This window comes from Coffea arabica, chromosome 1e, assembly GCF_036785885.1.
Source record: "Coffea arabica cultivar ET-39 chromosome 1e, Coffea Arabica ET-39 HiFi, whole genome shotgun sequence".
In the NCBI taxonomy this organism is placed as follows: domain Eukaryota; kingdom Viridiplantae; phylum Streptophyta; class Magnoliopsida; order Gentianales; family Rubiaceae; genus Coffea; species Coffea arabica.
This window is the reverse complement of record NC_092311.1, coordinates 45,444,992-45,471,888: the sequence shown is the minus strand read 5'-3', so window position 1 is coordinate 45,471,888 and position 26,897 is coordinate 45,444,992. Positions and strand designations below refer to the sequence as shown.

The following is a 26,897-nucleotide window of genomic DNA, read 5'->3' as shown; positions in this document are numbered from 1 at the left end:
TTCAACTCAACATATTAACAAATTTTGGATAAAATACTCTTTTATTACTACATTGTTATTGTCACTTTATTCCTTTAACTTATAATGAATTAACAAACTTGGTTAAATTTGGCCATTAGTTTTGGAAGTAAAGTGATTAAAAAGTAATGTCAAGGGGAAAATTGATACTATTATCAAATGTTAAGGGGATAAAATGATAATAATTCTTATATTGGGTTCAAATTAAAATTTTATACTCAAGAAATTAATATTGCCAGACATATAAATTGTGATCAATTAGGTGTAGAGGCTGAGATTTTGGGTTTATCTTTGGTGCTTTAGTTTGTTTCATTTCTTACTGATACTTTATTAGTTGCTTCACATTGGCTGACTGCATTAAACTACTAGTACAAGCTTTAGTGATTAAAATCTTCACACAATTCTCCCATACCTCTAAGTGGAATTCTTGTCAACATTGTCCTTGCAATATGTCAACCAAATAACTTCACTAAGAAGTTGAAATTCTTAAAAAAAAACAAAGTAGTATTCTATATAATATATGTTACCGACTGATCATTGACTTGTTCTGGTACAAGAGGGAATTTGCAGTCTCTTAACACATGGGCATGGTAATATTTCGGGGTTGAAGGGTCTTGGCAATATTTCGGGATTGGCAATTTCGTTCAAACAAGAAACTATTTCCTACACAAAGACTTGAAAACCTTCAACGAACAAATTTTTTTGCGCATGTTTTGGAAGGAAAATTCAAAGGATTCCATCTTGCTTGAATTTGGTCATTTTCTTGTCTGGGTTTGTCAAGTTATTGAACGAAGAAGTAGCGGGAATTTATGCACGACACTTTTGAGGACTAGTAATCGATGTAGAGTTTTTGGATGAGTTGAGAAAAGAAGAATGAGTTTGGCAATGTTGAAAGAGGAGGTTCGTGGTTTTTCAGCTTGAAGAAGTTGAGTGGCATCCGGAAAAGAAAGAAACATGTAAATTCATAAATATCTATCAATGGTGCAAGTTTAAGGCCCCCCCCCCCCCCAAACCAAGCCCACGCCAGCCCACCACAACACAAAGCAAAAAACACCAATCATAACCGACTTCTTCAAAACAGGGCGCCACACCCGTCAAATCTAGTCGAGGAATATTTGGATTTTGAGCTTAAATAATGGCATCCTAACAATCAATTGACCACAGAAATATCCCCAAAAAAAGAAAAAGAAAAAAAAAGAAAGTGACATATAACAAAAGAAAATGCATTTGGAAACCAATAAGAAAAACTTTGAATCATGATAGATTCCCTTGCTTGAGGCGGCCCATAAGTTACTTTAAAATCCACAAACATTGGGTCGGGCAGGATTGCAGTTTTCATAGTTCTTGGACCCTAGTATCTGGTGTAGGCCAATTTCGCATTTGGATTTCAAAGACGCTCCCAATCCCGTTCAAGGAATAGGGAAAATAAATTTATTATTGTATGAATAAATCTTTTATACACTGATAATATATACACTATCACCGTGCATTTAATAGTGAAAAATAGGGAAAATAAATTTATTATTATATGAATAAATCTTATATACACTGATAATATATATACTATTACCATGCATTTAATAGTGAAAGTACATACACTATCAGTGTATAAAAAGATGATGAATAAAAGCAATCATCGAAGAAAGAGTGTGTAGCGAAAACATCTCTATACGTATATATACCCTTAGTCTTTACAACAAGTTTCTCATCAAAATACGAAATAAAAACACAAAAGAAATTACACAGCCGCTTCAAGAAGCACTGCAGCTTATAAATTTTGAATTTCTCAAAAAAATAAAAAAGAATTAATTCAGCCCCCCGCTAAGCCAAAAAAGATTACATGCAAACTTTTTTATATAATGGATGAAGAAGTAAATTCTCATTGCTAGCTACTGTGCAAATGGAGAAGTCCATCCAAGGACCTTACCTCAAAATTACATACAGGGCTTTTACAACTTTAAATTACAACACAGATTCCTTCTGATCCTCCAATGTACACAAAATTAACTCTCTATCAGGCCACTAGTCCCAGAAAGCCCCATTTGCGCGTCGCTGCAAACTAAAAACTCTTCAATAGATCGCCATGCAAATTCGAGGAGCTTATATCAGAACATCAACCACACTCTCCAGAAATGGTGGCTACCAATGTGTGACAAAACTTGTAGCAAGGAGAGTAACATAGCATCATCCTCCTCCTACAGTCCAACCCACTTTACCCATCTGAAAACTCTCCCAACTCTAAATGGTAACTCGTAGTCTTTAGCTACAGCAGGTTCTCTTCTTGCAGTCTCAGCTTCGGACCACACATACACTCCACGTTCCTGCCGACTTCCAGGTACAGTATTGTCCAGAATTACAGCTACTAAGAATGCGATCACCATGGGAAGTGAAAGCAGCGTGTTCACAAAGTAGTTTAACTGCAACATTCGAGTATAAAAAGCCTTCAAAACAAAATATTAAATGATGGAAAGCCGAAAAACTGTAATATTAGAAAAAAGGAATATGTATTTGGGGTATATCAGGCAAACTTGCTAATAGCTACATGCATACCCCTCCATATCTGGTGCGGATAGGACCATGAGAAGCCACAGCGTAGGGTTGAAGGTAACTTGGAACTGGTAAGTTGGTATTCGGAGAAATACCATACTGTTGGAAGTAAGCTGGCACTGAAAGGGAGAAAAACAATGACAAGCCCACTATGATTATGTTCCTTGAGCTTCCTGCCTCACTGTATCGTAAATTTGACAAGCCTAATGCAGTAAGCATTGCCCACATGAAGCACAAGAGAGCTGCAACCATGACTTCAGGAATTGATGCAATAAACCCACCTACTTTACCTGTCAACATAGCAAAGAGGATTTACGGTTATAACTTGGGTGAGACTCGAATCAATTTGAGGATCTCCTTTGAGTAAAGAGGACATAGGCAGACGTAGCTAGTTCGCAAGGTAAAAATTGGAGTCAACTAGCATACTGACAATGCATATACGCGCACACACGCGCATACATATATGTATGTATGAATGTATGTATGTATGTATGTGTATGTAGCATAAAGTATCCTGCTAATATCAGTGGGAAAAGCATTAAATTTTGACTGCTTGGAGGAGCAAAGGAAGTTTGGTCTTGACTACCATGTCTTAAAACTCCCACATAAACAACATTCTAGGGATCGGTCATCAGACAATAACACACAGAATCCATCAGAATTATAATCCAGTATAGGCATTAAAAGTTACAGATAAAATGATTGACCAAATTGCCACAATTAACGAATGGAAGCGTCCCAAAGTTTATCTGATTGCAATGATGCTTTTCAGTGATTATTGGGGCCACTCAGAGGCCTTTCTCCCAACACACATGATACATTACTTTTAGTACTGACAATCAAACAACCTTTGACATCTTAAGCATTATGAGATTCACTTAAACTTCCAAACAGTGCCCACAACCACCAGATATAATCCAAGCAGTAACCTCGCATCAGCTGAGTCCTATCTTCTAAAACACCTTGAACTAATGTTCTAAACATAGTTGTCCATGGTGGCAATACATTCCCACCATTATTGCCATGCTCTTGCACATATATTAAGCAAAAGTGCGAAAACACATACCTATGAGGGAAAGGACAATTAAAACACCTGCACCCAACTGAACCGCTCTTCGACTGCCCATCTTTGTGACAGCAATTGTGTGCACATTTTCAGTCAAGGTGGTTGATCCAGTCCCAGTTCCCCATAGACCAGCCAATAGACTAGTTAGGCCTTCAAGACCAATTCCTCGACTTAAAACACCAGGTGTTGGAGGTCGGGATGCCACCAACAAGGATGATGCATGATATGACCCAACCTAAAAACATAAATGTGCTATTGGAAATCAAATTGAGTCCAAGACTCGAACATCATAAAATCAAGTTCTATTCAGCATAGCGCAACAAGGACAATAAAATTTGTTGCCTATTCACCAGCTTAAGAAAGTTCTATCTCATCAGGGTAACAAACTTGAGATACTTAGCTTATATAGACTAGAAAATCCAATCAAAAGCCTCACAAGACCCAAGTCGGGGGAAAAAAATCAATGTAAACTCACAAGTAACCAAATTTTCATAAAAGATGTATGAATTTCAATCGTAATTTTCTTTTACCAAGCCAATTTTGAAGATTCCCTTCATCTATTTTAATATTATTTTCTATTGCCATCAATAACAGCTCTTTCAATATTCTAGCATCATGCTTAAAAAGGAAATACACAAATTACTTTAAAAAAATGTTGCCCAGTAAATTGGTTCTGTATTGCTCAATTAAGTCAAAATCAGCCAATACTTGTGATAGTCAAAGAATCGGGTTTAGCATGCAGAATGGAAGATTTTCACATCTTAAGGCCAGCAACTCCAGAACCAAAGCCACGATTTTAGAACAGATGTTGGAATTCCAGATATTGAACGTCATTGTTTGCAGTTACAAAATCAGACACATCCCAGATATTGTCTAAATTAACAACAGAGATAGGACACCAAAAACTAATTCATCAATTCCCATCACTTAACAGAATTACTACCATTTGCAAAAAATTAAGGCCGTGTCTTCTATTGAACTTCAAATCTTCCTGGTCGGTAATGTTTGCAATTACAATTACTGGATGAACATATACATCCAATGCACATAACCATCCTTTCATTTACAAGGCCTTAGCAATATAATAGGATTTTAGCACAAGGCACTAATGCTCCAAAGCCACACACATAGCTTTAGTACCAATAGAACATTATCCACCCCCACCACCACCAACCCCCCCCCCCCCCCCAAAAAAAAAGAAAAAGAATAGAGGCTGTCTTGTAAATCAAGGAAAGTTGACAGGACCAAGAAATCTAAAACTTAACCCATCTTAAACTGTGCAACATATATCTGTAAGATTGTGTATTTACGTTAGCAGTAAAATTTAAACGACAGACTAAGAATGTCCATAGAAACATAATCCAGAAAGAAACAAGGGTAAAATATACATGAATATAAGATAGCAGGAAACAGGGAAGACCCACCGAATCCACTGATGTGATAATGGACACCACACACATCACAAAAGCCATTTTCCAGTGAAACACAGGTGTACCCCACTGCAATGGGTAAGGAAATCTAAACCATGGAGAAGAATTTAGTGCATGAGATGTATCAACTCGACAGTGCTTCACTCTAGAAATATGCTTTCTGCAGTGGTCTGATATTATGTTCGAGGCTGGTATATTCGCATCACAACCTTTGTAGCTATATACTCCAGCTTCAGTCAGAAGGAAAGCCAAGGCCCATGTAATTGCCAGGCCCAAAGGTACCTGTATGCATATATAGGTTAAATGTGCAAAAGACTAGACAAAGTACATAAATGACAGCAAAAGTCCAATAAAGAAAAAAATTAAAGCTTCCACTTACTGCATATATTAGAAATATTCGATGACCCAAAACAGATATTTTACGAAGGTACTGCAGCACAAGAGAGAGACAATGAAATTGACAAAGTGAGACAGGATAAAGGAACCAAGAGGTAACAGCAACAAGATAAAGTTGTAATATAATGTAAAATGGATAAGAGAGGAAAAAAAATCAATTGGTGGCAGACAAACTTACAAGAGAAAAAATAACAACTAGCAATATCTGCACAGCACCAATCTCAAGACAAGTACCAACTCGTGGGAAACCATAACTGTAGAACGAAAGTCCAACGGCAGCAATGGTAGGGGCGACAACCACTGGATTAATGAATCTGAAGAAGGTCAAATGTGGATAAGCATGTTAATCAAGTCCAGAAGAATATAGGTACTACTTGGGTAAACTTAGCTTTATACATGTATGTGATTAGCTTTATACATGTTGCAGACTCTAAATGTCCAGAATTTCGTTTTTGTAGAATACAAGAAGTTTTGGTCACAATGCAGTGGAATCTTCCTATATCAACCCTTTAACATCTGTCCACATCTGGTAAGAAGGTTCAACTTCCAATACATAGCTGAAGCAGAACCATCTTAACCAAGCTTAACATCCCTAAAGACAGGCATAACATTGTTGTGATAATTATCAAACCTGTAGTGTTTAATGTAACTAATTAAAAAAAAAACAAAAAAAAAATCTATGTAGGTATGTGCTTGTAGGAATATGACAGTTTATATGTTGTAACGTGCAGAGCAATATATCTGTATCTAGTAATCTGGGAATCTGAAGCTTATGTTCTTAAACAACTATAGGACCCCTTGGCATTTTATTTCCCCTTCTAATAAGAAACAAATCCTTGGATATGGCAAAAGTAACAAAAAAAAAACATTGGAATTGTTATTTCTATATGTGCAAGAAGTTTATTTCATACAGCACATTGGAAATTCAACCCTTTTGGAGTTGAAAACATAAGCAAAAGAGTCAACAGCATCCTTAGTATAGCCAATTACACATGCCAACTACTAACATCTAGCATTGTTAAGGCATCAGAAGCACAGCAATAGGACATTTAACAACTGCACTCCTGATGAATCAAGCTTTTCTCAACTCATCGAAACAATGATCAATAGGAAATTCTTTCCTGATAAGATGCAGTAATAATATCCTACCTCAATAATAATGACATCAGACCACTATATCCCAGGATGGTTTGGAAAGCTGAACCAATGATTATAGCCCCCTGTAGTTCTTTCATAATATGCTTGAAATTCTGAAGCATAAGAATTAGAACTCAATAAGAAATGTTATTAATTACCAAAGACAAAACATACAATTTCATGATACATTTTCATTGAAGGCCTGACTGGTCTATCAGGAAGAGGATTGAAGAGAAAATTAACTTTCAGTTGGAAAAACAATAAGAAAGCATTTCCCTATTCCATCCTCCTACAACGTACCAACATACTACAAAATCCAAACTGCTAGTGGGTTCATCTGCTCAACAGCTCATTACACTGTTCATGACTGATGCAAGTAGCAGCATAATTCAACTGGAGATCAGTAAAAGCAAGCTAGACTATTATCAACATGCAGGCACAACATTCAAGCTCCCCAGCTGATTCTTAGCAATCAAGTGCAATATTATTTCAAAGATAATCTTGTATGCACTATCAGCATATAAATATTTTTAATGAAGGGGGCCTAGGTCTTCATCCCATGTGCATTAAGATCTAATTTGAATTTAAGAAGTGCTTTTCTTCAGCATCTAAACCTACAAGTGTGAAGATTAATTTAATCTGACAGTTTACAGAAGATCAATCATTATTTTAATTAGCCTTTGACAAGCCAGTCCACAGCTTTAGGGCCTATTCTCCTGAACTAGCAGAAATACTGTCATCGATCTACCTAACATGAGGCACCAGCTTTATCTCTGTTATTTGGGAACAACACTCTAGTTTTTTTTTCAGGAAATCAATGCCTATGCGTATCAAAATCTAACCGAAGAACAAGAACTAGGGCTGAAATTTTTTTTTATGGTTTAATAAGGAAAAAAAATTTATGTACAAGCAGGTGTACTTTATAAGTCTAATAGAGAAGTTGAGATATACATTCCCATTCAGCCGCAAAAACTCAGGGGAGTTTATTATTGCTAGAGCTGGAGCAAGATAAACAAAAGATGGACCCTGTATTAGGGGCAGCCTTGATCCAAAGGCTGTATGTAGAAGTGTCGTCAGCCCTGAAATGAAAAGCACAGTGGAAACCACGTTTGCCGTATCCTCCTGCACCAGTTACTTCATTAAGTTCAACATCATGTGATGAACATAAAGCCAAAAAAAAGGCAGAATCTTTCCTAGATATCAAATAAAAAAATTACAAGTGCTCACATAGTTGCCGCCCATTGCTGGAACTATAACCAGAGGAATTAGTATCAGTGACCCCAACATTGAAAGATAGTGTTGAAATCCATATAGCCCGATAGGAACTGAAAGATACCAGATTCATACAATACTCAGCATTTTAGACTACAATCTCCAAGTACATATTCTTTTCAAAACTATATTGATAAGATCATCTTTTTCCACGCTTTAGCAATTCAAATTCGCAATAGTTTTATCAGTGAAGCTTACTGTTTCATAGAATAACAACGATCAGCAGTGATAGCATTGACGTATTTTAAGGAAAAAATGAACAAAAATAAAAACTTTTCTGAACTACTATTACAAAATAAGCTAGCTATTGGAAAGCCAAAATTGGCTACAGTCAACAGACACTCACAGAGAGACAAGCATAAAAACCCACTTACATATGTCTAAGTACAACAAAACCCTCACTAAAAAGTGCCAGGTTTCTACTTTTAAAATTAACAACTACACCAAATTCTCGCCATATTTAGAACAGACAGCTAAAACCCCTTTCACCTAAAACCCATTTCACTAACACAATAATAAAATATTAACTATTCAGCCAAACACCACATATCTGGATTATAATTTAAACAACTAGTAGTTACTATCCAACACTACTCGTCTATCAAAAGCTCACCAAGACCAGGTGAATCTCTAAGCTCATACTTCATATGTGATTGCTTTGAAATAAACCCATCATCTTCCACCACAGTCTGCGGCAACATATCCACCACCTCTTCATTCCGAGTGGCCCTCCGACTCCCCGACCCCGTCCCCTGCGCCGTCTCCCCCCCACTCGCAGCCTGCCCATTGGGCCTCGAACCCTTGCCAGCCCCCGCCCCCGCACCCGCACCACCACCACCACCTCCATCAGAATCCCTCCTTTTCCTCACCACCTTATCCTTATCCTTCTGCTGACCGGGCTTTTCCGGCACAGGAGACAGCTCCCCATTTGACGTTGGAGTGGGCCGAACTCGGCCCGCTTCGAGATCGAGATTGGGTTCGGGCTCTTTAGGCTTCGGCTGCGGCTGAACTGAAATCGGACCGGAATCCGTGGCATTAGTCTCCCCCGAAAATTTAGGACGAAAACCGGTCCTTTTCGCCCAAGAGGAAGGTGGCATTGCGGGACCGGATTCTGGTGCAGCAGCGCCCGGCGGCCAAGGACCGGGCCTGGGTCGCTTACTCGGGTCGGAGCTCGCCATTGGGTCCTCCAAACTTTCTAAACCACCATCTTCTATAAAAAATCAATAATTTAACCGGAATGCGGCTGCAAAATTTAGCAATCACAGAATAGCAGATCTGGTAAGAAATACGGGTTAGGGTTTTAAAGACAGAGATCTAAGCCACCAACAAGGTGAAGTTCAATGAAACGAGTGCGTGTTGTGCGAGAGAGAGAGAGAGAGTGTGTGTGCGTCACTGCTGTGGGAAATGTGTCTGAGAGGAGACCTGAGAGAGAGGGAGAGGGAGAAGGAGAGAGTTTAGTGCGTGTTGTGCGTGTTTTTTAGGACTGAGAGTGAGGAACCAGTAATAGTAGTCGTAGTAGTAGTGAGTAGTGACTGATGTTGTAGTGAAAGAAGCGTAAGCCGCGTTTGCTGGTGCAGGACACTACTAGGAGGTGATCACCGCGCGATGCGCGGTGGGCGAATGTAATGATGCCCAGTAATGCCCAGCTGAGTAATTAATTTTGTAATATTAATTAATACAAACAAGAAGTAATGTATTAAGGTTCACGGGCCAATAGCTGTATAGGGTAGCTAAGATGAAGCTGAAATTATCGGTAATGTATTTAATTTATAGGTAAATTACATTCAGTTAAATTCGTCAAGCATCTGAACAAATATTGAATGCGTGATACCAAGGAAAAATCTTTTCAACTCCGGTATCGTCGAAGATCAAAGCCGTAAATATATTTTCAAATTCCGGAACAAAAACAAGGGTTTCGTTGTGCTGCAGTTGATGTTCAAGAATGAAATCTCTCCAGTTTTTGTGAAGGCATTTATGCTTTACACCTATCCGAGCACTTTTGTTTCCAGTATTGATAAGCAACATCGGAGTCTTGGTACCATTGATGAAGTGATCAATAAAGCGTGGAATTTTCTGTCATGAAGAGGTTGAGATCAGAAGATATGCAGAAACAAAAGGAAATTGCTTGCAAGAAAGTTGGGATGATAAAGAGAATGCAGGTAAACATGGAATAGCTGACCAAATTGTTTGGAGTTGCAGAGTTAAATATTTGATAAAAGCAAACCGAATCAGATAGATCTTGGCAGAAATTTGGTCTGAGTGACGAAGCAACTTGCTGGTGTCTAGTAGGTGCATGGATATCATCTGGAATCAGTGATAATGAGTTAAATTTAAAACTATGTATGATATGGATGAGGATATGAGATAGATACAGTGATATTTTCACCTCGTGATGCAACGCTATTCAAGTGCAACAGGTCTGGCAGGGGAACTGTCCAGGGCAATAAAACTTCTTTTTGTAGTTCACAGAAGTGAATGACATCAAATATCAGATTTCCGCTATGTCGAAGTAACAACGTGTCATGTCTTTTAACAATGTTGTGTTCACAAAAAACATCCCATCCTTCTCCGAATGCATGATCAGTAACTGTGATGGTCCATTGCCGTAGTCCAAACCTTAGAGTGATTCTATTGCAGTGATGCTGATGAAGCAACAATTCAAACTGAGCTGGTAATACCTTGAAAAAATGAGACAGGAAAATAATGTCAGAGAATACCATGCTATTCAACAATAAATGCCGCAATGCAGGTGAACATGAACTAAAAGTTAACCTGTCCTCTGTGAATGCATTTGAGCAGAAAACAGCAAGCTGGTAAACAGCTATTTGTCGGAGGAAAATTCGCTGGAGATACAGACATTGCATCTGCTATTGATCTATAAGGAAGAAAACTGAAGAATTGAAAAATCAGAAAAGTGCCTTGTTAATAAAAATTGTAAGCACAAGCCTATATTATCTTATGAGTGCTAGAAATAGATCGCAGAGTTATTCACCTGTGGACAAGTTCTTGTGCAGAAAATGTGCCAGTGCAAATGTATGGTGGACAGTTTTTATGTATGATTTTGCAAATGATAAAGAGGATATATATAAAGAAAAGATGAATGCAAAAAGAGTGTATTTTTCATTGGTTTTAATGCTAAGTTCAAGCTCTTTCCTACCACGGCTGAAAAGATTAATTAGTTGCAGCAGAGGATGGTAAGAAATAATGAATAGAAAAGACAATTGAATGGCAGAAATTAAGTGCGAGCTGCCAATTGACAGCATGTTATAGCTGTGCATTTGTAGTGCTTTAATGGTTTGAAGGGAAAATTATAAGTCATCGTGTACTTGGCATGTTAAGTGGAGCAGACAGTCTGACATGTAAGCAGCAGGAACAGAATATATAAGTTTTATTTGAAAACTGGCAAGAATTTGTGTAATAAATGAACAACTATGTACACAGAACTGGTTGTTCGAAAGTGATAATAACAACTGTAATGCAGAAAATAGAACGAAATGGAAAGGAATCCCACATTGTATAGATTACAAAGCTGTTAGTTCTACAGGAAGGGAGTTCATTGTCAGGAATCCAAAGATATCTGTAAAAATCCCCATGGTTCTGCTAAGATGGAGGATTTCAGTTAATCTTTGAAAACCTGGCAAGAACCTTGATACAGGTGCCATTATCAAAGTTCAATGATCACGACAAAAGCTGTTTAGTAGATAACCACGTACAAAAGCCAGGGAATTGTGAATGGATGAGCAGTATTTTCAAAAGCCATTAACAATCTGCCTATTAACAAAAGCCATTAACAAAAGTCATACAAGTGCAGATCACAAAACCAAAAAAAAATATTTATGTCTGAGCAATCCAAAAGGCAGCGAAGGCAATTCAGACTAATTTTGCTTTCTTCTTAGAGTCAGCATCTGGACTGTCAAAGTCATTGGTGCTAACAGTGTCTGTTTCATCAAACTTTTCACTGAGCCGAAGGCGCACTTTTGAGCTAGAGCTGCCATGTTCTGCAAGTGCAACGCTAAGCTAAGTTAATAGTTCAGTCAAAGAAAACATAGTTATGCATCACAATTCTTCCAGGTATATTCATCAACCTGGTGTCAACAGCTGCTCATTTTCTGTCTGCTGGTCAGCTGAAAGAGAGACAGATTCTGGTTCATGTGTTAACTGAGGACGAGCAATTTTTGGTTCAAGTTCAGAGCAATATAGAACTGTATAACGCTGTCTGGCATCAGCGAGCTGTGTTTGGACTGGCTTAATGTGAACCAGATATGTCTTTGTTTTAAGCTGTGCATGAACAAACTCAAGTGGCAGCTCAAGATTCTGGAAGAAGCAAAGAAGCTATAAGGGTGACATGGAAACATTGCACTTATTATTAAATTCGATGAATTAAAATAACCTGATTAAAGTTATCCATTGCTTCAAGGCCAGTAAAGGTCAGAATATTTTCTGCTAGATCTCCAAAAATAGAAGCAGGTATAGCTCCGCTGTCATCGCTCAATTCAATGTCAAACCGGCATCTGAAAATAAGTATACAAGCTGTTAGGCTATACACTCTGTAACAGTAAGGTTAAGAGAAATTAAGTAGCAGAATTAAAGCCAGTGATTTAGTAATACAGGACCTAGGCATAGCAGGTCCCTTTTCTTTGCATGAATTACAAGTAAATTCAATTCCATAATCTGCCGCTGTAGCTCGGTAACATTTTGCACAACTCATGTACCAATATTTCTGGAAGATGTGTTCAAAGGAGAGATTTGCCTTGACCCAAGCAGTCTAAAAGATAGGCATTTATCAGGTGAAAGACTGAATAGATACGACGTTATAAAATTATAGAACAGGTTATCATTTGATCACCTTGTGTGATGGGGTAACATTGCAAATCAGAGTAGTTTTCTGGTCTCTTTTTAAAGAAAGTGCAGGATTGTATTTAATGTAGCTCTTTGCATCAACGATCTCTGCAATTGACTCTGCATTTCTCATTGCCCTACCAAAAAAAAACATGATGTAAGGAAAATATCAGTTGGTGTAAAAATATAAGTGACATTGAAGTACAAAAAGAAAATGTCAGTTAATGCCATTGCACCAATTCTTGAGTTGTCTTGCTTCCTGTATCGGTGGATCAACAAGCAAAGCAGAGTCGAACCAAGTAGAGAGAGAAACACCTGTAGTATAAAGAACAAAATGAATACCGAGCTAGAAGTAAAGGTTATAATACAAAAAAGACAGCATTTGAACAGACCATTGTAGTTGTTAACTCTCAGTCTTCGACCAATAATTACAGGATAGCTTTGCATGTTGTTCAACAGAGCTTGGCCTTCATTGTTCAGAAAATCGTCCCATAAAGATAGCAGGACAGTTTGAGACCTAACATTGATATAAAGGCCAGGATGAAAATGATTCAAAGATAAAGGAAAAGTGAGATAAGGTCAGCAAAAGAGTGTTGTGCAGTATGATAAAAAGATTGCATACTCTTCATTAAGGATGACAAATTTCTGAACGTTTGACTGTTTGGAGTTTCTAGTGATTGTCTTCATGGCTAATGAACTGATCACCACTCCGAGGACATCTGCGAAGGGAGAGAAGGCAAGCTGAGAACAGAGCGATGTGTGATAAAAACATGATAGACAAGCCTGGTTGCATACTCACCGACGGACTTCGTTCTATCATCCATGTATTCAGCTAAATCAGCAAAGTCAGTGAAAGCAAATTTAACAGGCATAATGTCCTCATTGGCATCAACCTCTTCAATGACAGTTTTTGAAGTGATAACCCACTGTTTGATTAATCCAGCACTCCGAAACTTTGGTGGAATAGTTCTGACATCAGCATTTGAAATTTTATATCTCTTATAGACCTGAAGCATAGGACTCATCCTTGGAATATCAGTATTGAAGATTATCCCTTCAACTTTAGAGCCCTATCATCAAGCAAAAAAAAATTTTCCATATAACAAACATGATAGACAAACAAATAAAAGATTAAATAGCTAATGGTCATTTAAGGATCTAAAATTTTACCTCTGAATCATAGAAGATAAACTTTTGCTTCTTGGTCGGTGTTCCCATAGAATCTGTGACTTGTTGCTTTTCTTGAACTGTGATGATACAAGACCAGTTCTTCATATCAGGCATGATATTATCAATCAGCAGGAGGTTAGACATTTCTGTAAAAGAAGGTAAAATGATTATAATGCACAAGGTTGGGTATGCATAAGACATTAGCAATAAGTAAACACAGCCATAGACCGGTGCAAGTATACCTGAATATAAGACATTCTACTGCTGGCTCAATTCAAAAACTTCACTGAATACAACATTTCTAGTTTTGCAGTCCGTTTTTATACCATCAAAAGTTCCTGGTACAATAAGTATTTTCAGCTCAGCTGAAGTTCTAGCTCTGGACAAGGCTACATATAACTGTCCATGAGAAAAGACAGGTTCTCGCAAGTAAATGCCAACATAATCTAGAGTTTATCCTTGAGATTTATTAATGGTCAATGCAAAACAGAGTCGAATAGGAAACTGAGTTCTTATGAATGCAATCGAATTCTTTTGGCTGTCAGGAGTTTGCAATGGTATCCTTGGAATGAGAACTCTGTTTCCTCGATGCTGGCCGAAGACAATTTCTGCAGAGATAGTATGCCGGCCAAGCTCTCTACATATAAGCCTTGTGCCATTGCATAGTCCTTCAATGGGATTTAGATTCCTTATAAGTATAATCGGGCAGTTTTCTTTTAACATTAACCTGTGAGGAGGAAGGCCTTTTGGATTCTGAGAATTAAGAAAATCTAGATAATCCCCCTGGTGCCGCTGATCTACAGTTTTGTCAGAACTAATGTAAGCGTGAAGCTCTCCAGGAAACCTTCTAATCATTATATCATTCAGCTCGTCAACTGAACTATTTTTGGGGGTAAGAATACATCTATTAATCATGCTATATGGATCATGGGAATAGAGAGCTAAATCTGGGAATACACAGTTCAGTAACCTGTTAATAAAGAAGCTTGATCAGAAACCGTATACACTAAAGAGCAAATAGATAAGCCAGAATTTATTAAGCCATGTAACCTGTTTAAGGACTCTTCTTTATCGTAATAAGGAATGACTAAATCTCTAGGCAAAGTTATTTCACCGTTGATGTCCACAGGTTCACGCCTTTCGCCAACTCTTAACAAGAATTCAGAAAATTGAGGATCCAATATAGCTCGCATGTTTTCCGTCAACTTCAGTTTATGAAGTTTATACCACAATGGAGAATTCAGAAAACATGACTGCAAGAGGATTTCCTTTGTTGCTTGCTCAATAACAGGTAGTGTTTGGCGAAAATCCCCACCAAATACAACAACTTTACCCCCAAAAGGCAGTTCAGACTCCATTATGTCTCGAAGCAAATCATCAAATGCCTCGATAGTTTCTCGTTTTGCCATGGAAGCCTCATCCCACAAGATTAGTTTTGACTCTGAGAGCAGTCTTGCAACCCCGCCTTGCTTGCTAAGCTGGCAGGTTCTGTTCTTTGAGAAATCAAGAGGTATTTTGAACCTTGAGTGCGCAGTTCTCCCTCCGGGCAGAATAGATGCTGCAATTCCAGAGGTTGCTACTGCAATGGCTATATAGCCCTGCGATCTCAGAGTAGCAAGCAGAGACCGGTATAAAAAGGTTTTACCGGTACCTCCAGGACCATCAATGAAAAAAGAATTTCCTTGGGAAGCAAAGCATGCTTGTAGGATGATGTCATAAGCATACTTTTGCTGGGAATTTAATTTCAAAGACATTAATAGATCTTCAGGCAGTATGTCTATGTTTCTTTCAGCTTCTATCTCCTTTGTTAGGTGAGCCTGTTCTACACTAACGAGATCATCTAATGGTAACTGAAAGGCAGCAATGTTTGTACCCATCTGCTGAAGTGATTTGTTAATATCAGCCAGAACCAGGCCCCTAATTTGAGCGGGAGAGTAGTCATGATATTGTTTATGCCGCTCATAATCTTTAGAAAAGTGCAATTCAAATTTTCTCCATAACATCACAGGATCAGTTGGAGAACAATAGACCAGAAGAGTAGCAAATAATAATCTGAGGGAGGATGGCATTTGAAATGCAGCAGCTTCATCAAGTGTTTCTTCTATATATGTATCAGATTGCAACAATCCAAGCGCCAAAGCAGCCTCCCTAAACGAATCCATTTTTTGATCATGAACAGTCAAGAGATCATCGAATGATAGCGGTCCTGGAATATGATTTAAGAGAAGCCTTAGATAGTACCTTTCTCCCTCTCTTGGATTAACACTGACGAGTCTACCTATGACCTTTCGACGCTTTCTTTCTGTCCAATGCCTATACTTAGAAGACCAAACGAAATGCTGAGGGAAATCCTAATAAAAGCATTTAAGGTTTTCAGCAGTTGGGTTGGTTGCATTCATTTTGAAGAACTCAGTTAGCATGGTTTTAGAAAAATCAACTTTAGCTAACAACTGCAGCAAATCTGAGCTCTTTGGAAAGGAAACAAGCTGTTGATTCGGAAGGTGAACTTGGAGAGAATAAACAGATGGGGTCATCTCATTTAAGCGGAACTCATAGATGCGCCAAAAAGCTTCTGGAGGTGAAATGTATCGGCCTTTTTGAAACTCTTTAATCTCGTCAGTATCAGTAGCACTATCATCTGTCATAATCCTAAAGGAAACCTGATCATGCCCCTTGAACACATACTTATACAAGTACTTGACCAATTTAATGGTAGAACAAATTTCCACGTTCATCTACACATACTTAATGGTAGATGCGCCAAAAAGCTTCTGGAGGTGAAATGTATCGGCCTTTTTGAAACTCTTTAATCTCGTCAGTATCAGTAGCACTATCATCTGTCATAATCCTAAAGGAAACCTGATCATGCCCCTTGAACACATACTTATACAAGTACTTGACCAATTTAATGGTAGAACAAATTTCCACGTTCATGTGACAATCGAACAAAGCAAGAAGATAGGGGTTGTAAGGCACAACCCACCTATTATCAAGGGTGAATCTGCGAACTTTCACTTTTTTGCCATCATCCCTTCTCCTATAAGATGGATAACTATCTTCACCATGGGTCGTATGAGGGCAGAAATTTTTTGGATAGCGATTCTTGCAAGAACCGTCTTTCATACAAGGACAACTTTTATCCATATCTCCGCAGGGGCCATGGATCATATGTTTTACAACAAGAGAGTAGAGATGAGGATATTGAGACCGATCAGGTAATTCAGCGCAGACTACCTTGTCATAGGACTCCGGATTGAGCAACTTAAATTGAGGCTTTAAAATGAGCAACAAATGAGCATGTGGAAATCCCCGTTTTTGAAACTCAATGACATAGACGCATGCTGCCACTTCACCAAAAATCTGTTTATTCAAAAGTTCATGCTTAAGCATCTCAAATTTAGCTCTAAAAACTCTAGCTAAAAGATCAGGCCTATCCTGCGGCTTCTCATGATATTTCAAATTGCACTGAATTTCTTTCCATGCCGGATTGCAGGTCATGGTAAGGAAAATGTCCGGCTTTCCGTACTTTTGCACGAGTGCCATTGCATCAAGATAGCGGCGCCTCATGTCTCTAGGACCACCTATAAAGGAAGCAGGTAGCACTATCCTACGACCAACTTTAGAACCTTCAGTTTGGCCCACAGAGACACTGTCTAATACCCCTTGAAGAATTTTTGACCTAACCACATTTTGTCGGTGTCTATGAAAGTCCAGTCTAGAAGTTTCTATCTTCACATATGAATCAACTGAAAATTGTTGTAGAAGTCTAAGACAGTGCAGCAACATTGACTCATCATCTTCTCTTATTTGAAACCTATAACAATAATACTCTCTCGCTGATACAGTGTCCTCTTCATTCTTTCCATGTTCAACAGCTATAACGAACCAAGGGGAAAATGTCAAACGAATTCAGAAAAGTGTATGATGCTTACTCTTAATAGTGATAGACAGCAAGAAATCCACTTGCCTCTACGCTCCAAATCAAGTAAATGCGAAGGGTCATCAACAGAGGAAGGGTCGACATTGAAATCATTCTCACAAGAATCTGCATTTCTCTTTCTTTTGTGAAGTTTTTTAACACCATGGTGCCATCCACATTCACCTTGAGGAAAGAGAATAGGGTATTGCAAAGGATCATAACAGCCATAGTAATGCTTAATTCTATGGCTGGTATTAGAGTGGGTATAAACTTGAATATGAACATTTTTATCTGTTGATTCATCGTCATCCTTAGTCCATATGGCAGCAACTTGAGAGGCCGTAGGCAGATTATACACACGCTGGTCTAAACCAGGATAGCAATTCAAAACAATTTTATAGCTCTCAATGGTTGGGACATTTCTGAGATTCTTAAAGAATCTAGCATAAGGATTGTTCGAGAGGATACGCATAAGTAATTTTAAAGTACTTTCACGCAGCTTATCAGAACTTCCAACCCTCCTTGCTAATTCTTCATCAGAATCAAAAAAGTAAAACTGAATTCCTGAAGGTTTTTCGCTTGACTGGAGTAAACTATTAAGGAAATGGTAGACCTGACCTTGAACACGAAAAGTATAAACACCTTTTGTGTTCTTGGTCAGTTCTGGATCATATTTTGCAGCAAAGGACGTGAATCCTAAGTTGTTATTATAGGTCCTCACATTATTTCTGAAATGAGCGCTTTCCTCATCATTTTCGATAAATAAGCGCTTAAGATCGTAAGGCATAGATGGAGCAACTATAGAAATCTCTCCTCCAGAGCAGCAAAAGTTAGGAGGTTCTAAATGGAACCTCTTGGCTCCACAGTGCTCACAATTAGGAGCATCTGGAAGAGCCAAAGCTTCATGCGGGATTTCATTGATTGGGAAAATTCGTCGTTGCCTCCTCTTTTTAGGTGCAGCTGCATTCATTCGCTGGCTCCTCTTTTTAGGTGCAGCTGCATTTATTTCGAAGCTACAATTGAGAAGCGATCTAAGGGGGGCCTTTATCAGGTTATTTAGCAATGGCATCTAAATAGCTACTGAGAAATAAAATGCCAACCCGGAGCCTGCTTCGGCACACGGCGATGAGAACAGCGTTCTCGGGTAAAAGGCTGCTCTCTACATGGGAAAGCAGAAGAGCGGGCAATTTCCGCTGCATTCATGACCGAATCATTTCTTTCAACAGTATCCATAGAGCGACTCACTTGAGCAGAGGTGGTTTCTGCAAGCGTATAAAGAAACAAGCTAAACAAAACAGGCTGATGTCATTTGAATGAATATAATTTGGATGTGGTCAGAAGTAAAGAATATTCAGAAGGGCTGCATTGAGAGTAGCCGCTGTTCAAAAAATATACCTTGAGATGTAGAAGCTGCTTCAAAAGGTTGGTTCTCAAAGGGTGGCATATTTTTCTCAGAATGAAATAGTCGGTGCTTATCATTGAAAGGAGATTGCAGCTGACCAGGTAGCATATAAACCTTGGCCAAAGGAGAGTACGTAACAACATTTTCAAAAAGCTGATGAGCAAGTACAGGATCTTTATCTATGCTGGAAGGTTGCATAATGCTTCTAAAAAGATGAGAAGAACTGTTGGTCCTGTTAACCGAGATCACAGGAACAGAGGAAGCAGATCTAGTTATAGAATCGTGCCTCTCAAAAGATTTGTCTTTTTGGTGCAGAAATGGGGCTGCATGAACAGCAGTTCCGAGGGGATAAAGATTTTCACAATTCATAGAAACATGGGCAGAAGAACAATATTCTACTGAATTCTGAAAAAGACAGCTCGTAGGCAAATCTTCTTTGCCAGAGCTAGTACCTGGGATGACACAATCCGAATGATCAAAGCAATCGCTCGGACGTTCATGCAACGCTACAGGTATGGAGGTCCTAATTTTTCTCCTAGGCAGACAAAAATCAGGCTCAATAGTGGAAGAAGAGAGGTTCAAATTTTTTCTTTTTTCTGGAAGGAATTTTCCTTTGCAGCTCCTAAGATCAGCCTTAGCAGCAGGTGGAAGCTCTGCAGATTGTAAATGAAGATCCATCCATTTACATAGAATTGAAATGTAAAAACAGCAACCAGTAGGCAGGGGAGTGAAGGCGGTCAAAAAACAACCCATTGGATAAGAAGGAAGAAGGACATTACTGACTATACCTGCAAGAAGAGTTGCATTTGGAATGTGGCTTGCTATTTCAGCAGTAGAAGGAAAGGCAACATGAGGAACAAAAGAAGCAGAGTTGCGAGAGGACATATATTGCAATGCCTCAGTAATGACATCGGCACTGTCATGACCGCTCTTCAATACTTCACCTCCTAACACGTTACTATGCAGAGAAGGGTGATTCGCACTATCAAGGTTTCCATGGTTCGAATCAGGGAAAGAAACACCTGATTCTATATAACCAAAGGGAACCTTGCGAATACGCGAGAGTAAGCGTGTATCTTTTTTCTTGGCAGATCTATTTTCTCTTCGACGTTGAAGCAGTTCTTTTTTTTTCAGCGGTGGCATTTCTGCATACTTTTTTCGGCGAACAGCATTTCTATCCATTCAAGATCGCTAAGAGTGCTAAAACGCCGAAGGATTATATAAAGAAAGGAACATCTAACTCAGCAAAAAAAGAATGTAAACTAAAAAATGACAAAAAGCAGAGCGAGTAAAAATCAAACAAATAGCGAGATGAAAAGAAGCTAATGGCTAACAGTTGAGGAAAAAGCAAATATTTAACAGGGGAAAAAAATCAGGCAGGTAATTACAGTGCAAAAAGTTGGCATTTTCTTACTAGCAATGGAACAACATCAGGAACAACAGAATAACGTATACATGGAATGTATAAAGATCATAAAAGGGTTTAAAGGTCAGAAACAGGCAAACAATAAAAGGTAGAACTGGAGCAGGATGAAACTAACGATGCATCAGAAAATGAACGTCAAAGAGGTACAAATTAAAGCATAGAACATAGAGAAAAGAGTAAAAGAAGAATAGAACAAAATAAAGAAAGCTAACCTGGTTGTACGAAGAAGTTAAACACCGTAGAATCGAATAAGAGCAGAACCTGTCAAAGAAACCATGAGAATGTAAGGGGTTACAAGAAAAGGTGGGAAAAAAATGACAGACAAAAAAAAAAAAAGAAGTTGATTTGGTGATAAGAATTTAGCAGGGACAGGGGAAAATAAAAATGGGCGATCCAGGTCGCAAGAGAGCAAAGAAGCAAGGAAGAAATAAAAAAGCACAGCAGTATGGCAGCAATTCTGAAGTATTCAAACGAGTAGAGGGAAAACAATAGAAAACAAACTGTAAAAGCAAGTGCTCACCAGGAAGCAGCAGCAACAACAGCAGCGCAAATCGGAGCTAAACAAATAAGGCAGGGAAAAGGATGGTTCAAAACAGGTAAAGAAAAAGAAAGAGCAATGCTTATGAGGTAGTTCCTTCTGTTCAGCAAAGAAACAAGAGCAGTAAAAAAGGGTAAAGAAAGGAGCAGATGCACAATTACCACTGTTCATGATGTTGAGCAGCCGAAAATCTGGTGGGGGAAAGCGGAGAAATTCTATAACTGTTGGAAAAATGCAAAGAAAAGGGGAGAAACTGTATAACCATTATACAAATGCAAAGCAGAGAACAGTGTCAATCGACGGAAGCAGAAGAGGTGATGGATGACAACGAGAAGAGGCGGGGGCGGATTGCAGATTTACAGGCATGACCTCAGAAAAGGACAAAAAAGACTACAGAAGGCTCCTATGAGGAAGCGTAAATGGAGGCAGAAAGGATGGGCAATCTAATAAAAATGAGCCAGGTAGTACGCAGCTCAGGTAAAATCAGCTGTCAACAAAAGGAGGCTGGAGGCTGATGACAGGAAATATGAGCGGCGGATGAAGAAATCGAGAACCGATGCAGCCAAACTAAACAAACAAAATTTGTCCGTTGCAAAGACCTGGTAATAAAGGGTGTTACTTTATAAGAGTAGTTAATTATGAAACAATTAACTATTAAGCCCGCCAAAAGCAAAGAAGACAAGAGTAATGAGTTGAGTTAAGTGTTTGTCCCTTTTTTCATCTAAAAATAAACCTTTAAAATTGACTTACATATAAACTTACTGGGCATAATTAAATTTATCACATATAAAGTTGTAATGAAAATTTGATAATAATAGGCGAATGCCTCCCCCTCTTATATTCAGAAAAAAAAACGTGTTAATAATAATTAATATGTGTCAATTACAAGGATTTTTTAATTAATTGTCATTTATTTGGAAACAAAAAAAAAAGCTAATAATTGTATGAAGTTGGAAAAAAAACGTGTTAATAATAATTAGTATGTGTCAATTACAAGGATTTGATAATTAATTGTCATTTATTTGGAAACCACAAAAAAATGCTAATAATTGTATGAAGTTGAAAGCTAAATGTTATGTGTTAGGTAATAAAAAATGAAACAATTGATTAGATAACGAAAAATTAATTGGGAAAAAGTATTACAAAACGGCTGAGCAAAAAAAAAAGAAACAAAATCCAAAAGAATTGTTAAACGTTTGAGATATGTTAAAAAAACGAAAGAATTCAGGCGTGGGAATGGAAAGAAAGAAACAATCGGCAGGCCAGCAAATTCACACAAGAAGCGGACGACCAAATTCACACGAGCGGACAACCACCAATCAACCAATGCAAGCGGGCCACGTCAGCAATCAGAATTCGATTGAAAAGCTCCCCATTCCCGCATAGACTAGATATGTTAAAAAGTTGGATGAGGTCAGCGCTTAAAAGTAATTAATTATGATAATAATCTTGAGGCCCGTTTTTCTAAGGAATTAAATTATTTTAATTAAGCATACATCAATCACTATGAGGAGGATTTGTTCCTTTTTTCTTTTTAACGCAAGGATTTGTTTTTTCATCATTTGTGGTCCCTTTTTGATGACTTTTTGCTGTATTTGTTTCAAATAGCCGTTGATTTTGCAAGAAATTAGGGTAATTAGGAATCTTTTAAATATGGTATAATATGCATAAGTTAGGAATCTTTACCCATTGATTGATATATATATATATATATGTATATTAGTTTTTGTTTTGGTTCAAGAAAGGATTTCAAACCTTACAAGACATTTAACTAATAGAGATGAAAATTGGATCAATATATAGATTATTTTTATATATAGTGTATACATTTTCACATTGAGATTAAACGTACTTCTTTATTGTTATTATTTTTTTTAATCCATGTATGATGTACCATAACCTCTATTCACCAATTTGGTCAATAAATTTGAGGGAAATTTTTCCAAAATGGATATTGAAAGTGATAAGCAAAATCCTCCAAGACTATATTTATACATGGAAACACTACGTTCGTTGGACTGTGATTTTCTACTGAAAAATTTTTAAGAATTTTTCATGAATACATTATCTTTTTATCTCACATACATCAAATCACTATAATATATTTTTTTACAAAAACTCTTAAAAATAACAATTCAAATAGGTAATCTTAAGATTTATGCAAACGGTAAAGAAATCGTTAGCCTATGCCTATGGAAAGTTTTGTTCAAATATCATTTGTTGAATTTTAGTGCCAAAATTTAAAATCTCAACAAGCAAATGTTCATCGTAGAAAAATGTAGGAAGAAGATAAGTAAAATTAAGCGGCAATGTTGGTAATATGAAATGTAAAGTTATATAATTATTTCCAGCGGCGGATCTAATGGGGCGCCCCGAGATTCCAAAAATTCTCTGTTCGTAGCCCTTCCAAATAATTTAGAATTTTACCCATATCCTAGTAAAAATTAAATTTTGTCCCCCCCACAAAATCCAATAAATCCTTGAACGTCCCCTTAAAAATGTAATATTAGAGTTTGTCCCCCTAAAATTTTTAAATATGCAAGGGTACTTTCTTAAATAAACATCTTTATCAATCTTGCCACCCCCAACCTTAACTGTGGTTTCGCTAGTGATTATTTTCAAAAATACGGTCCAAAACAAGCTCAATAAGACCGATAATTAAGAACTAACTGGGTATGTTTGGCTATTTTTTGGATGATCAAAATGGTTTGTTATCCAACTAAACACATCGTTGTCACGCAATGCCAATTTTTTGAAATTAATTCTCCATATGATCATGAAGTCTCCAATTTGTTCTTTTTTTCTTTTGGATCTTTTATTGCCAATGTTATGAAAACTACTTGCCTTGGGACTAAATGAATTTTCTTGCCTATACTTGTGAATCATCATCATCATCATCATCATATATGCCTCCCTATACTATTCATGTCATTCGAAAATCTCCCCCCCCCCCCCTCCCCTCCCCAAAAAAAGAAAGAAAGAATGGATTTCTCTTACTGCATTAGAGGCATCCCAAGTTATTGTGGCCATGTGATTTGTAGAAAAGACAACATACATGGTGGCTGATTTATATTAGAGGCAACTGGCTAGATTACAACTACTACTACTATAATATAGTAATTTGCATTTGCTAGCTGGACAAATATGGAGATAATAATAATATATTGTGAGTGATTTGCTCTTTCTTTCTGTCTCAACAGAAGTGAGAAAGAAGACCCCATTTGTGAAAGTAACAGCCCTTTTTGGCTTGGACGATGAGCCAGCTACATACGCCCAAAAGATACCACAAATGCCCGTTGATGACTGAAAATGATGTTTGTGTAATTATATATGCAGAAAATGCCACTTCTATTAAGCAATCCCTACTCATTACGTCAGCCAAAAGATGGATACATAGCAACAAATGCATGCCCCATCCTTGGCCAGCTTGGTTGTTGCTTACCTGGATTTTGATGTTGCCTTTAGAGCCTATCTATATACTTTAAAAAGAAAAATATATACCATCATAATAAAATGAAATAAAATAAAACTTATGAGCCATCATGACTCATGTGGGATACAGGGCTTTTTTCTTTTTTTTTTTTTTAATTGTGAGTCACTATTGTACGGTACAATAGATGGACCAACACAAAAGATGTAAAATTCAAAAAAATATATTATATACATTACATATGATAATGCATAAAAACACGACAAATTTTTAATACTTATCAAAGACTTTCTTCCACAATCATTAATTTCCATGCATACAAATCTCATATTGAACCGATCGAACCACTACTAAGGTTGTAAAGGCCCCTGACTTTAATTGATGTATATATGTTGGATTTTAAAAGGTACGCATGAATATTTATGTTGGATATATTAGGACTGAGGAATTGTATTTTTTTTTTTTTAAAAAAAAGAATAAAAGTTGTAGTAGCTAATTGATTCCTGTAATCTTCATTTGTACCATTTTCCTAGGCAACATCTTTTTATTAAATTTAACCTATATTATAATTCCACTAGACAGCTTAGTTGCAACTTGCAAAATTGCCTTCACAGCTGGTTCTCAACCCTAGCTTGCAGACCTAATGGTCCTGTAACAGCAACTGGCCATCTCAATTGACAATACACCTCAGATTTTTTTTTCACATTGACCGCTACCATTAAGTTGATCAACTTTACTTTAAAAAAAAAAAGGTGCAACTATGCTGCACCTTTTTGCTTTTCTTTTTCTTAAAATTTTCTTGGGGGCTCTTTTACTAACAAGAAAAAAAAAAATATACCCCATGCTTAACTCTTTCCTTTTATGAGTAAAAATTTACGTGCTTAAAGTTAAAAAAAGTACTAAAACTCATACGTACCAAGAGAAAATAAATATGAAAAGAAATGTTGGTATAGTTGTATAAATTGACGTGCATGCATGTAAAACAGATTCCTGGAATCATATATGGTAATCTTTGTTCGTAACAAAACCGCAAGAGACGATTTAGTGGCCTTCAAATCCCTATAAACTTCCCTCGATAATCCGCTCGATCATCCCGTATTCGCAGCTCAAAAGAAAAGAAAACCAGAAAACAACATGACGATAACCCGCTCGATCATGTCACATTCATCCTTATCATGTTTAGTCGAATGTCGTATAAAAATGGTCCTTTTCACTTGGTTAAGACAAAGAACACAAGGATGAAAACGAGAAGCGATCCATCAGTTGAAAAGCAAAGATGGAATACAAGAGTGGAGGTAGCTGGTAGAATCTTTCTCAAAACTTCTGCTGGTTTTGCCCTTTTTTGTCTCGCACTCGGCAAAATTTTGTAATATAGCACCAAGCTATTAATTGTCTGATTAATGTATCTCAAGATATATAATTTGGTTTCAAGTGACCTTGCCGAACTGGAATTTTCAAGAACTGGTTTGGACATATCTCTTAATTTATTGCATGAATAAGTTCAACTCATTTTTTTCCCTCCTCTGTTGCTGATCTCTGTGATGACAAACGTTTGAAAACTTATACTTTACCATGTGAACCTTGTTCTGGGCATACTTTACCATGTTGTCGCGTTGATCGGCATGTTAATTGTACTCTTTCAAGGTGTAATTATGAAGTTAAGAAGTTACTTGGGGAGCTAAGTACTTGCACTTGAAAAAGGATGGGAGCCACCTCTAAAATCCGTAGGAGTGCCTCACAAAATCATCTCATATTAATGTTGCACTGACATTATTTTATGATATTATCTTCATTGAGTTCACTTTGACACTAATATAGGGTACACGAATCGACCCTTGTTTGGAATAATTTAGTTGAGCTCGTGATTCTAAAATCAAAGATTGTGTGATTGGAAAATTGATTAGAGGTTACATCCACGGTCTATTTGGAGATGGGGCAGGATTAAGACAATTGGAAAGTACTTCATTATCAATAATCTTTTTGGGAGAAAATATCTTTTCTCAAAATACACTACTATTATGTCAACATTACAAATCCACAGGCCTAATTAGCTTATTGTGTTTTTATTCCCTGAACTGTACCTTCAAGTTTTTAATGCTCAAGGTCAATGATGGGTTGGAAAGCTTAGATCGACCTTGGAAGTCATGTAAAACTGGCATTTGGATTTTGTCACTAGAAAATTAGGCGCCGACAAAATCTTGGTGACCGTTTAAGAGTTTCCTAATGAACCAAATTTATAAAGGCTGAACTCAAACACCTTTATAACGTTGATAAATCTAACTCGCTTGTAATGGTTTAATACACGAA

General features: G+C 37.4%; 3 protein-coding genes across 7 annotated transcripts; all 3 read right to left on the bottom strand.

The window, feature by feature from the left end:
- Positions 1-1,840: 1,840 nt before the first annotated feature.
- Positions 1,841-9,351, bottom strand: LOC113706500 (nucleobase-ascorbate transporter 12). Its single transcript, XM_027228416.2, has 10 exons — positions 8,480-9,351; positions 7,822-7,919; positions 7,546-7,716; positions 6,607-6,707; positions 5,636-5,771; positions 5,441-5,491; positions 5,056-5,343; positions 3,632-3,866; positions 2,569-2,855; positions 1,841-2,435 (listed from the first exon to the last, which is right to left on the bottom strand). The coding sequence occupies exons 1-10, from the start codon at positions 9,042-9,044 to the stop codon at positions 2,214-2,216; spliced, it is 2,154 nt and encodes a 717-aa protein (XP_027084217.2). The 5' UTR covers positions 9,045-9,351; the 3' UTR covers positions 1,841-2,213.
- Positions 9,352-9,602: 251 nt separating this feature from the next.
- LOC140010579 (uncharacterized) lies at positions 9,603-11,213 on the bottom strand. Of its 2 annotated transcripts, none has more exons than XM_072057874.1 (5): positions 10,859-11,213; positions 10,639-10,756; positions 10,253-10,544; positions 10,046-10,170; positions 9,603-9,939 (listed from the first exon to the last, which is right to left on the bottom strand). In XM_072057874.1, the coding sequence occupies exons 2-5, from the start codon at positions 10,723-10,725 to the stop codon at positions 9,664-9,666; spliced, it is 780 nt and encodes a 259-aa protein (XP_071913975.1). In that variant the 5' UTR covers positions 10,726-10,756; positions 10,859-11,213; the 3' UTR covers positions 9,603-9,663. The 2 variants fall into 2 exon arrangements, with proteins under 2 accessions (XP_071913975.1, XP_071913978.1); XM_072057877.1 differs by having other exon boundaries at positions 10,253-10,534.
- Positions 11,214-11,361: 148 nt separating this feature from the next.
- Positions 11,362-21,699, bottom strand: LOC113689525 (replication protein A 70 kDa DNA-binding subunit B-like). Of its 4 annotated transcripts, XM_072057871.1 has the most exons (14): positions 21,322-21,374; positions 21,143-21,179; positions 20,835-20,883; positions 14,118-14,213; positions 13,876-14,021; positions 13,505-13,775; positions 13,328-13,424; positions 13,098-13,222; positions 12,942-13,020; positions 12,713-12,842; positions 12,480-12,631; positions 12,257-12,377; positions 11,952-12,198; positions 11,362-11,864 (listed from the first exon to the last, which is right to left on the bottom strand). In XM_072057871.1, the coding sequence occupies exons 5-14, from the start codon at positions 14,017-14,019 to the stop codon at positions 11,737-11,739; spliced, it is 1,494 nt and encodes a 497-aa protein (XP_071913972.1). In that variant the 5' UTR covers positions 14,020-14,021; positions 14,118-14,213; positions 20,835-20,883; positions 21,143-21,179; positions 21,322-21,374; the 3' UTR covers positions 11,362-11,736. The 4 variants fall into 4 exon arrangements, with proteins under 4 accessions (XP_071913972.1, XP_071913971.1, XP_071913970.1 ...); XM_072057870.1 differs by lacking the exon at positions 14,118-14,213 and having other exon boundaries at positions 13,876-13,952; positions 21,322-21,699; XM_072057869.1 differs by lacking the exon at positions 14,118-14,213 and having other exon boundaries at positions 21,322-21,697.
- Between the last annotated feature and the right edge of the window lie 5,198 nt (positions 21,700-26,897).